General features: G+C 44.3%; 1 protein-coding gene across 1 annotated transcript in view; it reads right to left on the bottom strand.

Annotated features, from left to right (window-relative positions):
* Window positions 1-14143, bottom strand: part of MYO15A (myosin XVA) — a 1426381-nt gene that overhangs the window by 801867 nt on the left and 610371 nt on the right. The window contains exon 30 of the mRNA XM_078662701.1: window positions 8874-8946. Coding sequence (XP_078518827.1) covers window positions 8874-8946 — 73 coding nt within the window. The remainder of the gene's footprint in view (window positions 1-8873; window positions 8947-14143) is intronic.

Raw genomic sequence — 14143 nt, forward strand, 5'->3', positions numbered from 1 at the left:
AGCGGCAGCTGAAGCTGCGAGTGAACCGGAGGCAGCGTTCAGAGGCTCCAGTAACAGGCTGCGTGTCACCGGCGTATGGAGAGAGAGAAGCCGCCCAGGCCACTGAAGCAGGAGAGAACGGGACTGAAGGGCGGGAAAGAAGAGAGAAACCCAGAGAACGAGCACGCAAGAGGAGCAGAAGTGCTGTGAGTCTGACACTGAGAGCGGGGTAGGGACAGGGCAGGCGAAAGATGGGAGAGGGTGCAAAGAAAGAACAACACTCTTGGAGCAAGTCGGGCGAACACGTTAAAAACAAGAAGCACAGGCACACGGACAGCGGGGGAGGGGGCGGGAACGGGCACACGGACAGCGGGAGGGGGGCGTGAAGGCAAGGAAAAACAAGCACTCACCTGGACTTCCTCCGGCGGCGGTCGGCCGCGGAATGGCCAAAACAAACCTGGACGACAAAAAAAAAAACCCCGCCCACGGCCGCATGACGTTGCGGAATGCGAAAAGTCGTCGGGAACGCCAATGGAACAGAGGGCGGATTCCCACCGCCCACCGCCGCATGACGATCGCAAGGGGCGGGATGAGTAAAAATCGCGGGAACGCCCACGAATCTGCTCCGGCAATGACGGACAGATCGCTCTTCCAATTGCTAGCCTCCATTTATGGAGCTAGCCAATGGAAGAGAAGGCGGGACGAAGTGCACATACTGTGAAACATAAGATTTCGCCTGCGTGAAAGGCTGCTTGCACGGCTTTCGACAGGCGAAACCTAAAAAGGATTTAAAAAGTGCTTACTGAACAACAGGTTATGTCTCACAAATGAGCTGGTGGGTTAAGGGCTGAGCGATTCATAACAGGGAACTTGTTCCATTTTTGGGGTCGGCTTAGGATTGGATGAAGCGTGTACAGTCTCCTGGAAGCCACATATTAAGCAAGGAAACCTCAGCGCTGTCCTCCTACTTCCAGAGCTCAGAACATTCTTCAACCAAAGTCCTCTCCACTTTCTCCCATAGGTACATTTTCTTTCTATGTCTACTAGTAGGATAGCCCAGAGGTACTTGAAGGAGGACAGTGCAGATGGTGAAATTAAAAGAGAAGGAATTTCAAGAGTATAACCTAGAAATTCAGAATTATCCATGGAGAGTAATTTGTTCTCACTCTCATGCCTTCGGGACCCAACTTTAGCCAGGAATGATACCAAAGAATAATTACCAGCAAGCGCTGCTTACTTCGATACGTCTGTCAATTTTCTTCTGACTTTGTCAAACAGTCTAATAAAGTCATCATGCCCCAAAACACTATTAAATGTGAGTTTCTGCCTAGTGTTCAGAATATGCGCATATCAGACCCATTCACTCAACAGTTACTCTTTTTCTCCTTGCAGAAACACTGCACATGTAAACGTGAACGCAGACATAGTGAGTGGGTTACTTAAAGAAGCTGGTCTTATTACACAGGTATACAGATGTCTTTAGGAAGAGTAACTTGTATATATTTGTATGTTCTAAGCTATCTCTCTTTTTTTTAGAACGAGAAAATATGCATAGGCATACTTTTAATATATGAAAAGTGAAGATGTTGGGAGTCAACTCTGTCAAGTTTTAGCCACAGGTGTTTGTCAGAAAAGCTTTGCAAACACATTTGGATCTGGAACTAGTGTTGAAGTACATAGTGTTTATGGGAAGAGACTGAAGAAACCTAAACCGCCTCCGTGCAAACTCCTACATTAGGAGCATGCCTTAGGAAAGTCTCTTATGATGCCACCGTGCTACTTACTGCATGTTTCTGAATCTCTGAATAGGGTATAAGCCCCTGCAAAAGAAGACTTAACAAAAGAGAAGAGGCAGGCACCGTTGTAGGTGCAAGGGTGTTGAATTTACAACTGGACAGATGTCACTGGTGAACCCAAATATAAGGGACACTAGTAGAGAATTGATCTCACTTTCAGAAAGAGACAATAGCCTCTTAAGTACACCTCTCCAGACTCCCAGATACAATGTGACTGAGGCATCTGAAAGTCTACACTTGGTACAGGTGCTGTGATAAGTTGGATATCCTCCTTAAAATATTAGGAAGCCTGTGACACAGCTGTTGAGAAGAGGGTTCTGAGCTGGCAGAACAGAGGAGTTTAAGGAGATCAATGACCATTGTAAACAAGTCTCTCACTGGTAGTGGCTTTGCCAATCTCATAGTTGGAAACCATCACATTTTCTTACAGCGGGTAGTTTGTAATGCCTCAGATTCGATCCATATTCCCTAATGGCTTGCTTAGTGTAGCAACATCACCATCTACACTCAGCCTGCTTTGTTGCAAGACTTTTCATTCTCGATGTCAGGATGAATCATTTGTTGAATGGCTTCAAGGACAGCTTCTCCCATCTCAGTGTGGGCAGCACCTGGTCAAAAAGTCTGTTCAAGGTTGTCAGTGAAGATTTAAGCTTGCAGTTTGGGTTCGACAGCACAAGGATCACACATTAAAGAACCAGGAGGCTTTCCACACATTCAGTTTGGTCCAAGCATGGCGAGGACCATTGTTATCTTGTGGTTTGCACAAGGGTGGCTTAGTTGCCACGAGGATGCAGAAGTGAAGCAGAGAATGTTCAGCACAAATTATAGTCTCACTAGTGGGGGTGGGGGTAGGGTTGATTGCTGATGGATACAGCTGTGCTCATGTGCAGCTCCCAGGCTGAGCACAGTATTTATTTGCCATCCTTTAGCTCCTGGGGGCACCCAGCACACAGACTGGACCGCCACGACAGTGGAGCATCGGGCCAAGGGGCCGGTCCCTGAGCACAGCCAGTAGATTGACAAGTTCTCAATGCTTACTTTGTCTCCTGGTCCTTCTACAGGAGGAAGCAGATGGCTGCTGCACTTTTAGCCTAAAAGGAGCGGGCCCGGAGCTGACGCAGCACACCTGTGGCTCTCCTGAGGTGGTGTGCTGGGACCGAGACAAGCCCCTTCTCACCCTGCTACCTGCACCATACGTAGCCATGCTCCATGTAAGATAGTATTGTCTGGAGGCTGCTGGCAAGAACTGGTGCACCTGCCTCAGACTGTATTAGATCCAGAGGGCAGGCGTTTTGCCTCCACTGAACGCTCGAGAAGAGGGGCACACAATTGTGGATGGAGGTCGGACACATGCCCCAACTGGGAACATTGATTTACTTCAGGTCGGATACCTTGGCTCTGGAGGGGATTGAGGACTACGTGTACCTTGTCAGAGGCTCACACCCCACCTCAACTCCTCGATTAACTGCATCCGCGAGTGGAGATGCTACAGCCACTAATACACATGGGGTTTGTGCTCAGTGGTGATCATTGGTGCTTTTGTGGGGCTCCTGGAATAAAGCTGTCTCTTGAGGTCTAAAATGGACGCTGCTAGAGTGATTAGGTTAGTACACAATTGCCGGTAAGATTGACTGACTGTACTGTGGCTATGATGCTCTTGGGATTCACCTCTTGGCAGCACTTGCAAAGGCTTGCCCGAATGTGGCCTCTAGATGTGCTATGGTGTAGAAGCCTTCTGAAATTATTTTGGAACTGTCCCTGCTGCACTTAATAGGACAGTTGCTTTGTGCAGAGCATGGACACTATGTTGCAGCGTGGGCTAGGCTTGTCACTGCTACTGCTTTTGTGGGTGCCAAATGCAGAACTTTATCTTGAGCAATGGCTGATCTCTGAAGTGTACAACAGTAACGCCACTAAATTGCTTGCAGTAGAAATATAGGTTTCATAGTAGACTGCTTCTCCTGGATCACCCCTGAGGGCAACGGTGGCATGTCTGGTCAATAATAATGACAGGGACCGTATTCTACATTGTGCTTGTAAACGAGGCTCGTGGAATATAAATGACGGTGTGACACAGGTTTTCCCTGATTATACAGCACAGTCTCAGAAACAGCGTAGCTCCTTTCTCTCAGTCAAATGGAAACTGCACCACTGGGTTTCCCCTATGCCCTCCTTATTCCAGCTCGCCTACGCATAGTGCGTGACAATAAGACACACTTTTTTGACTCTACAGAAGACATGTGTGGCAATTGCTGGAGACTATTGATGTAAACACTGCAGACAAGGTCCCCTCCGGCGCAGGCAAGGAGGGTCGGCGACAGAGACGGCAGTCTGAGTGCCAGCACCCTGGCGGAAAGTGCAAGCAGCGGCCAAACATGCCCAGTTCATTGAACGTTTGGTGCACCAACAATCTCCTAAAAGCCTAATAGACACAGATGACTTGTTGCACATCAGTGAGGAAGGTGAGAGTGCATAACCACAGGACATAGGAATTAAACCCAGTCCTGCACTGATCACGAGATCTGCAGATGGTGTCTTTTGATAGTATATGATTCACTTGCTTACTTTCTGAATGTATGATTCAGTGATCTGATTTTCCTAGTATTTGTTCGCACAGATTCGCACAGATTACAAGGGTTTGAATTGGCCACGTTACAGCACATGCCATTACAACGCGGTTCGTGAGTGCATGCTGTATAGCACATGATTATTGCGTGCCAGTTTATATGCACCTAATGCTCATCAAGCATCATTTTTGGACGGGTTCAGTCCTATTTTATCATGATATGCTCAGGAAGAGAGACTCTGGGGAGGGGTTACATTGGATCTAACACAGTTATGATTGTAAAAGGGACAGATCACATCCACAATCCAGGGTTCCACAGTCTGTTCTCTTGCTATTCAAATTTTGCCGTGTATGCAACAATGACAGTTTTTAGATTTATGGAAGGGTTTCCACCTGCATGCTCAAGAGGTCCTTCTATATATCAGCGCATATGATACACACCAAGCTGGAAAAAATTCTTGCTGAACAGGGACACCACTCTGCTGGGAGAGAAAGCAGAGTATCTGGGACAGATAGTATAAGCTCGCAGTCCCCTTTTGTTGTTATAGATATGGACCAGGCCTCACCCCAGATCCCTACTTGGGGGCTCTCCATGGTGGCGCTTCGCAAAGGACCATTTCGTACGATGATACGAGAACACATCGATCAGTATTTTGTTGAAAACACTGGCTCTCTATGGCTTTGTGGGACTGAGTGGGATGTCATTAGGTGGTGATCCGAGGTCACTGCTTTCAGACCACATACAGGGTTAAAATGATGCTAACTGATCGGATTTGATCCTTAGGAAAAGAAATGTGAGACTGTGTGAAATAAGTCACCACGGAACATACTTTCCTCCCCAAGTTGCGTAGTATTAGGAGATTTTATGATAAGTAAGTAGCTCAATTGCATCATGTTAATTATCAAGAATATATTGCACAACAGTAAGACGTGGGTGACAGGGCAGGATGGCTCTTGGCTGCTGAAATCAAGGACGGTCAAAGTCTAATTTGCGAGTTGTGAGACCATTCTACTGTGCTGTGACACACCCAAGCTGAGATTAATGCAGCATTTGTCCACTACTATGAATCTCTTTATACCCCTCGCAAAGGGGGTTATATGCTGACATACAACAGCACCTCACTCAACTTATACTACCGCCTCTTACCATGGAGCAGGCGGCAACGCCAGAAGTTCTTACTTCCCTTGAGGAAATAGCAGCAGTGATAGAACAGCCTCTGATGAGTAAGGCATCTGGTTCTGAATGCCTACCCCCTGAGTTGTACTTGGCAACATGACACTTGTCGCTATTTAATACGGACGGGAAAATCTGAGGCAAATTATTGGCTAACAGAATACAGCATTTACTGCTGGCTCTGGTACATGGATACTAATGCAAATATATTTGGTGATGTAAAAACATTCTTAATCTATGGTGGTTGTTTCATATTATGGATCAAGTGCCCCTGACTGTCGCAAACCTGGTAATTCTGTCAATGGTTATTGAAAAAGCCCTTGACAACATCTAGGGCCAAATGTATTTGCTGCTCCTAGGGCACTGGGGTTTGGCCCCAATAATGTTCACTGGATAAAACTGCTATATACCAAACTGTTGTCTAGGGTGTGCACCAGTTGCACAATGTCACAGCAGTAGACAGTTGCACACAGCGTCTGATAAAGATACCCATTGCTAGCCCTGTCATTTGCCATGGTAATGCAGTGTCTGGCCCTTCTGCTTCGAAGTATGGAATTGAGTGGGGCATTCAATTATTCCCATGGAATGCACATTGTGTTCATGTAAGCGGGTGATACCCTACTATAGTTGCGGGACCCGTAGGGTACTCTACCGAGGGTAATGACACTATTGACTGTTTATGGCCAAATATCTGGGCTGAAAGTAAACTGGGGAAAAGTCCTGTTTATACCCACTGCATTCTCTGCCCAGACCGGACTAGAGGATGATAAGCGAGGCTCCTGTAATATGGAAGGCCAACACGTTTCAGTATTTAGGTGTTCAGATATATTGTGCTAAGATATGCGTGTTTAGTAGGAATGTGGGCTGGGTTTTGTTGGTTGCATGAAACTCCCTTAATTTCTGGTGTGATCTTCCTTTGTCCTCCTAGGGTCAGGTGGATATAGCCAAGATGTTGTTGCTTCCATGGGTCCTATAATATTTTTAAGCCCTGATGATGATACTGTTAACCAAGGGATTTTATATGGAGCTTGATATTCTCCATTGACAGTTGATCTGGGGTAGGGACCAAAATAGGGTGGCACTATGTAAGGTCAAGCACCCTCTAGATGGGGGAGGTTTGGGTGCCCAAATTTCTGAAGCATACTACTTAGCTGCTCAACTCCAGTGGCCTATGTGATGGTTGGCCCCAGGGCAGGGTGATATGCATATGGAACTTGTAAGGGTGCTGGATCCTATCTTACTGTGACAATGATTGTAGATCCCTTGATTGTTCGAATGAGAACATACATGAATGTAAAAGATGATCTGCATTGCATTGATGCAATGCTGAATTGGATATAAGGTGTAAACAAGTCAATAAACATATTTACAAAATAAACATTATAGGCTCATTTATAGAAACCAGAAAGGTGCGGGTGGAGAAAAATAGGATGTAAGGGCTGGAAGAGTGACTGAGTAATCTGGGATATCTGGTTGATTGGCATGGCAAGGCTGTAAATAATTTAAAGCAAAATTATACCATAATTAGCCAATAAGTCCAGTACAGGTAAACAAACACCCCCTCTAATCTCAGATAAATTGCCATTTCTGCTATAGCATAGCAGTGACTTGATGTGCTGAGCTCAGAAAAGCTGTAAAGTATTTTAAAAGAACACTGAGATACTGCCTTCTTTTTCTCAGCCACAAAGCTCATATGGAAATAGGCATCCCAGAGGTCTATGGCACAGTCAGTAGGCACCCAATGGGAAGACCTGATTTCATCAATGTCATAACTGAGATCTTCGGTGTTGGAAGGTAAATGCTGACTGTGTAGATCCTATGTGAGAGAACCCTAACCCATTATAGGAATAAGAACCTTGAATACATCTCTAAACTGAGCTCCTAGGCCCTGCTTATGACTTGAGCGGAGCAGAATTCCTCATGTGGATGCATGCTCCACTTATTCATCATTTGTCCGATGCTCACACACCTGGATTTTCTGAGTGGGAGAATACCAGTCCAGATTTGTCTGTCAAAAGATCCAGCAGGTAAAATCACTTTGGGTAACGACTTGACTGCAGCCCAAACCCATTCACAGCCCCACTAGCAAACCCACTACCAAGGCACCGGGGAACATGTAATGCTCCCCCCGGCCGGACGACATCTTCACCTGCCCGTCCTAAACCTACCCACCCACTTTAACAAAGGTTTGAAAGCAAAAAACTAATTAGTATAATTTATCTTTCTGCTCACAAATACATAATTTAGTGGCATTGTGTGCAGCAAAAATGTTCCGGCACCAGGTCAGACGACTCTACGGTCCCTTCTAAGATGCTGCAGGAAGTAAAGTGGTAGCATGGGCCACTGTCCCATTAACCAAGCCAATGTATTAAATTCATTTAGGCAAAGTTGTGCTCATTTTGGGTTTGATTCATGCTATTTTGGGACACAGTTGTTGTGTTTGTTTTTACCAAACCATCCAGCATTTTCATGATTTTATCAGAATCTTAATGCAGGTTCCAGCAACAAGCCATTGGGTAATTCTGAGTAGAGGTAGTATAGTAACATTTTATACGTCTGTTTTGGGATCATCGTATCTGAATTTCGCCAATAATTTAGGTTGACTTGGGACACTGACTGCTAATAATTTTATAGTATTTCCTGGATGATGTGAAGAGACACCCATTCTAGTATGCTGTTGCGGAGGGATTTTTGAGAGCACAAGAAAAGAGCACCAAAATCACTCAACAACAGTCCATAAAATGTAATATGTATTGACTAATAAACTAGTCTGTAAGTGCTTTAAAAATCATACATCTTTTCACCAATAATTCTTGGAAAGAGAACCCTATTGGCTACTTTTAGAGATTCCCTTTGGAGGACACACAAGTTACCTCTCATCAAATACCACCCAGATAGTGAGCCACCTAATTAATTAAGTAGACATAATACTATTCAATAATCTTCTTGCAAAAGTAGGAGAGATAGGCAGGGACACTCCTGAGGGTATCTAGCTGAAGGTGACAGTGAGATTAAAATGCGGGTTTCAATTTGTTAGAAGAATGTTGCTTGAGAGAGAAATGTGAAAATGAATGCAGGGAAAAATAAACACACAGACAACCTTATCTCAGTATGACATGAAACATATATAGAACATATGCAAAAGAAAAAAGTTGATGTATGTAAAGCTGATGTAATATTTGAAATATTCGTACTACAGTCTGAAAATCGCAAAATGTTAATAAGAATCGTTTGAAAAATGTTGATCCTTTTCTCTTTCCCAGAGCATTACTTTTTCACGTGAGAATCCCTAAATATCTCCCTAAAATAATGCCAAATCCCCCTACAATGCTTGGAATCATGGAATTCCCATCTTTACCTGTGTCTCAAAACATCTCCCGCAATGTCTTCTCCTGATGTCCATGAGTGGATAGGACAAGAGAAAAGTCCACCTGCAAAGACAAGTGGCATTAAAACAATGTATTAACGTCCTGTAATCCAAATGGAATATAGTTTAACTATCAGAAGGTGTGAGACATATGGGAACAATATAACCTCTGACATGGGATCAGTAATAAGTTGGAACAACCCTCATTTAAGGCGTACAGTGATATTCAGATCAGAGACCAAAAATTACTTTACGACTTTAACATTCTATGGCCCCAGGCGATGGAGTTTCAGAGTGTGTGTGTATGTGTCTCTTTGTGTCTTTGATGTGTGTCTGTCTTTCCTATATAGAATTCCATTTTTCTGACTAATAGTAATTGCTTTGATGTCCAAGACATGTTCTGCTGGGAATGACACAGAACACAAGGTGTTGATAAAGAGGTGAAGATTTCCTCTTGTAAACTATACTTATTAGATCATTGTTGAATATACTACATTCTAGACTTGCCTGGAATTACACAGAACCTGGATTTCAACAGAAAGGCACTGACAAATAAAGAAACATATTTCCCCTTTGCAGCGGTCATTCTGTGAATTTCTAAACTGTTTCCAGTTGGAGCACTAAATGTTGAAGGATTTGGTTAAGCATAATTGACTCATTTCAATTCAAAAATACTTTATTCGGTTTTACAAGTAGAAAACCATAAAGCAACATTACAATGATAAAAGGGGCAATTTAAAAGACAAATACATTAGTAATGAGCAAATATTATAAATACGTCATACAGATGTTGGCACAAACATGTTAAAAACCTGGCACCCGTACAGTATGGGCAAACTCTAAGATAATTTTTTTTAGTTAAAACAGTGTCCACAATATGGGGAACCGTTAATTTTGGAAACTTTTTCTCAGTCTCAATGCCGATTTTAAAAATCCAACCACAAATAGGATACTTTCTGGTTGTAGCATTTGCAGGAAGCAAAGAGCTGGACGAACCTGGGTAAAATTCATCTTTTTTAAAAGGGGCTTTAAGAAGAACTTCCTGGGGGCATCATAGTGGTGGCAAAAAAACATGAAGTGCGTCAGGTCCTGTGGAGATGAATCATCGCAGCCACAGGGAGACAACACCTGACCTCTATGGCTTACCTTAGGAACAGCAAGTAGGAGATGGTAATAATCAAGCCTGAACCTGGTTAATAGGAACCGCTCATGGGAAGAGAGGGGCCACGTAAGATATGGTTCCAGCGATGGAACAGTTTTAAGTAACATAAATTTACGTACGCTGGGTTTTACCAAGTCTGCCCCATCTCTGTTTAGTTTTTGCCATATAGAGAATGTATTTTTTACATGAACCACATCCCCAGTGGTAATCGTATCAGGACTTGAAAAAAGGTCCGGACGCCCCAGTTCATGAAAAAGGTTTTTAAGTATTTTAACCAGGGGATATTAAGCATGTTATCCAAGGACATGGCCTCTTTAAGCAACTGGTGGTTAAGGGCAAGATCTTTATTTAACCAGCACTTAAGCCAAAAGAGCACAGGGCGCATAGCTAAAGTGTCACCAATAAATGGGAGCCAGGTTTCTTCATGAGTAATTAGATTTGAAGTTCCTTTGGGTACTCCCAATAGCTGCTTTAGGAAGTTGTTCTCCGCCACCTGAATGCCCTTGGCTGCTACATATCCCCATAGCTCACTGCCATAACTGCCAATTGCAACGCTTTTCGCGTGGTATAACTTCAGCATTGCGGCAATTGGGCGCTTGCCCATCTTGTACACAAAGCTGAAGATAGCTGCGTTCGCCCGTGTAATCTCTCCTCTTTTTCTCTCAACTAGGGCGCCCCAATTTAGATGGTCATAGAATAGACACCCAAGTAGGAGAAAATTGTGGTTATGGGCACTTTTTCACTATTTACCATAAAAGGGTAATTACGCTTCGGGCGGATCCCAACCTGTAGAATGTAGGATTTGGAGTTGTTTATGGCTAAATCATGGTCAGCCATAAAACTACGGAAGGCATTCAATAAAGACTGCAGGCCTCTTGTGGTTCTGGCCAGGAGGACCGCATCATCCGCATAAAGCAGGACGGGAAGGCCTCTGCGCCCTACATAGGGGAAATTCACCCCAGTTTCGGTCAAAATCTTGTCCAGCTCATTATTATACAAGTTGAATATGAAAGGGGCTAGAATACACACTTGCCTTACTCCCCGGTCAACAGAGAAATCCCTTGATACTCCGAGGTCCTCGGAGAATCTGATGTTCGCCCTGGTGTCCCTGTGCATATCCCTCAGGAAGTTAACCAGAGTGACATCCACCCCCATGGCGCCCATGGACTGCCACAATTTTCCCCGATTGACACAGTCATGAACGCCATGTAGAAGGCACCCTTGCGGGCGACGGTATACTTCCGAGGATCATGTACAGGTTAAGGCATTGTGCCAGAGTAGAATGCCCCAGGTGAAACCCGTATTGGATATCAGAGATGACCCTATTTTCCTTTGCCCAGGATGACAATCTATTCAACACTACTCCACCCACGACCTTAACCACGGAATCAATAAGGGAGATCGGTCTATAACAACTAGTGCTGTTACGATCTCCCTTCTTGAAAACTGGGACGATTGTGGAGGTACCCCATGGCTCTGGACACCCTTCTACCACCGCTGCGTTAAGCACGGCCGTGAGGACCAGAGTCCATAGGGACTGATTTGATTTAAAGAGGTCTGGTGGCATACCATCTGGGCCTGTGGCCCTGTTACTGGTCAGGCCTAATTGACTCCTTGGGAACAGATGTGGTGTAAAGAATACACTGCAGACTTTGAAAGTTTCAGATCAGGTTTTGTATCATAGTACTCCTGCTTGTTCAATCAGTATAATCATGCGAACATAAGGTTATTTCCCAGTGCCTCATCTACCAAAAGTTTTAAAACATTAGGGACAACTCAGCTTCATTCAATTTGTTATATTTCACAGTTTCTTGCTTCTGTTTACAATGGTGTTCAACATCGATACAAGGACGCCATAGTACCGAAATGTGTGAACAGGATCTTAGCATTTGCAACACAAACTGCTGCTGCATGAGCATTACCTTGGGGTGAAAGTCGAGATCTGCTCACAGCAGTCAAACGTCACATTTTAGTTCGGGTAGTCCAGCCACTTAAAAGCACATTGTGGCACATCCCAATAAGCTTGATGTACCTCACTAAAAGATTGAAAGGTTAAGAATCATCTACTAGACATGGAGGCATATAAGGAGAGATGGGGGTGCGATGGACAAAGGGATGGATTACTGAAAGTCTCAGGTGACTCATTTAGAGTGTTTGGTGATCTCATTTAGATGGTCTGGTGATCACCTCAAACACTGTTATATTGAGGATAATATTCTCCCAGCTATGACATTTACAAATATCTCTTCAGTTAAATGAAATGCAATGAAATGTTCAAGAAAGATCAGCATTTCGATTTCAGAGGCATAGACCTTCATTAAAGTTTCTAAAGATTTAGACTTATGTGCAGCAACAAATTTGATGGACAAGGTGGTTCGATGGTGGGATGGCTGTAGTTTGTTGGCCTTGAGCGCTTCTGGTGGACTACTTCAGGGGAAGGGTGCTGGCTTAGAGGTATAGGGGGTGGCATTTGTCATGTCAATTGAGATGGATGTGTTTACTAGTAAATATATAATGGGCCATATGAGCTAGCCTAGAACAGTCTATTGTCATCTTTTAAGTCGCTTTTGGATGAAAAGATCAATTCATCCCACGTGGAAGTGACCGGACGTTTGTGGAGTCTACATGCCTCTTTGCGGCCTAGGAATATAGACTCTGTCTCCGCTCATCGAATCACTATATCATGGCACTGGATAATTCAAGGCAGGGACGAAGCCTTCCATCTAATTGTGATTGTACACCTAGCCAGGAGAAGTGTTAAATAAAAAAAATCGGCATATCATCCCACCTGATTTCTGGCACTGATAAGGCCCAATATACAACACTCCATAAAGTTTAATTCACGCCAACAAGTTATTTGTGAGAGAATTGTGCAGCCCCCTGTCCATAAAGTCTGGGGAAACAAGCAATAACAAAATATGTGTAGTATGTCAGCATTTAACTTGTGGCCTTGGGGGCAGTCCAATTTACCAGCAGGATAGCTTTGTTAAACTGAGACAGGGTCAAGTAAGCTATAAGCATTATATTGTGTTGTATATACCAAAATCATGCGTTATGGTGACTTTGTGTGGGTATTCAGGTGTTCTGTCCCATTTACTTTGGGTTAGGGGGCGGCCAATGTCTATTTCCCACTTCTGGTGGAGTATCACTAAAAGGTCTACAGACTAGTCTGGAATAGCTCTGACTAACCAGGAGATGAGTCTCCGGCCAGACCGGATAGTAAACAATGCTTTAAGAAATGGGTGAGCGGCTGGTTCAGTGTCAGTGAGTCCCCAGAGAAATTCCAGCTTCACAACCAATTGCCTGTGTGGTAAAAAACTGTCCCACCGGAAGGCCTCTCCCACATCAGTACATCAAAGGGAATCAGAACTCCATCCTTGAACAAGTGACCGGTGTAACATATCTGAGAGCCCTGCCATACTCCGGAAGCACAATGTCTTGTGGCTCGTTTGAAGGCACACATGCCCTTCAAGGGGATCTCCAAGGAATACAGTGTGACATTTGGAGAGACTCAGAGGACCTTTTGATAGGAAAAATGGCCTATATGCAGCATCTTGTTTGGGGCCTCAAGTAGAGCTCATTTAGGGATGAAAAGCTCATGAGCAACGGTTTGAGCACCCCGATAGTCACTACCGCATACTTCAGCCAAGCTGTGGTCAGCCAGACAGCATGCTTCCAAATAATAATGCTTGAATGTCAAGGTCCCAGGTCCTCCCTGTTCCGTGGGGAGCTGCAGTTTGGCCAAGGTGATTTTATGACTCCTTATGTTGCCCAGGATCACTCTTTGCATCGATTTTCGACTAAATATTCACTCCAGTGCAAGAGATTGCCATCAAGCACATGCGTGAGGAGCAGCTTGCGTGACCGTCAATGCTCAGCGATAGACAGTCACTGCTGAAATCTTTATGTTATTCGAAGAGCCTTATGGAAGTGCTGAAGTGGTTTTCAATTTCCATTCCATGTGATCTGAACCCAAGTAGTTGTCTAACCTATTCTTTCTCATATTGGTAAAATTCACCTCTTTGACGTTCTTAAGGCTTACCAAACCCATGGCACAGGAAAAACACTAGTACCCTACATCAGAGTGTACACCACTGCT

Source organism: Lissotriton helveticus, chromosome 10 (genome assembly GCF_964261635.1).
Source record: "Lissotriton helveticus chromosome 10, aLisHel1.1, whole genome shotgun sequence".
NCBI classification, from domain to species: domain Eukaryota; kingdom Metazoa; phylum Chordata; class Amphibia; order Caudata; family Salamandridae; genus Lissotriton; species Lissotriton helveticus.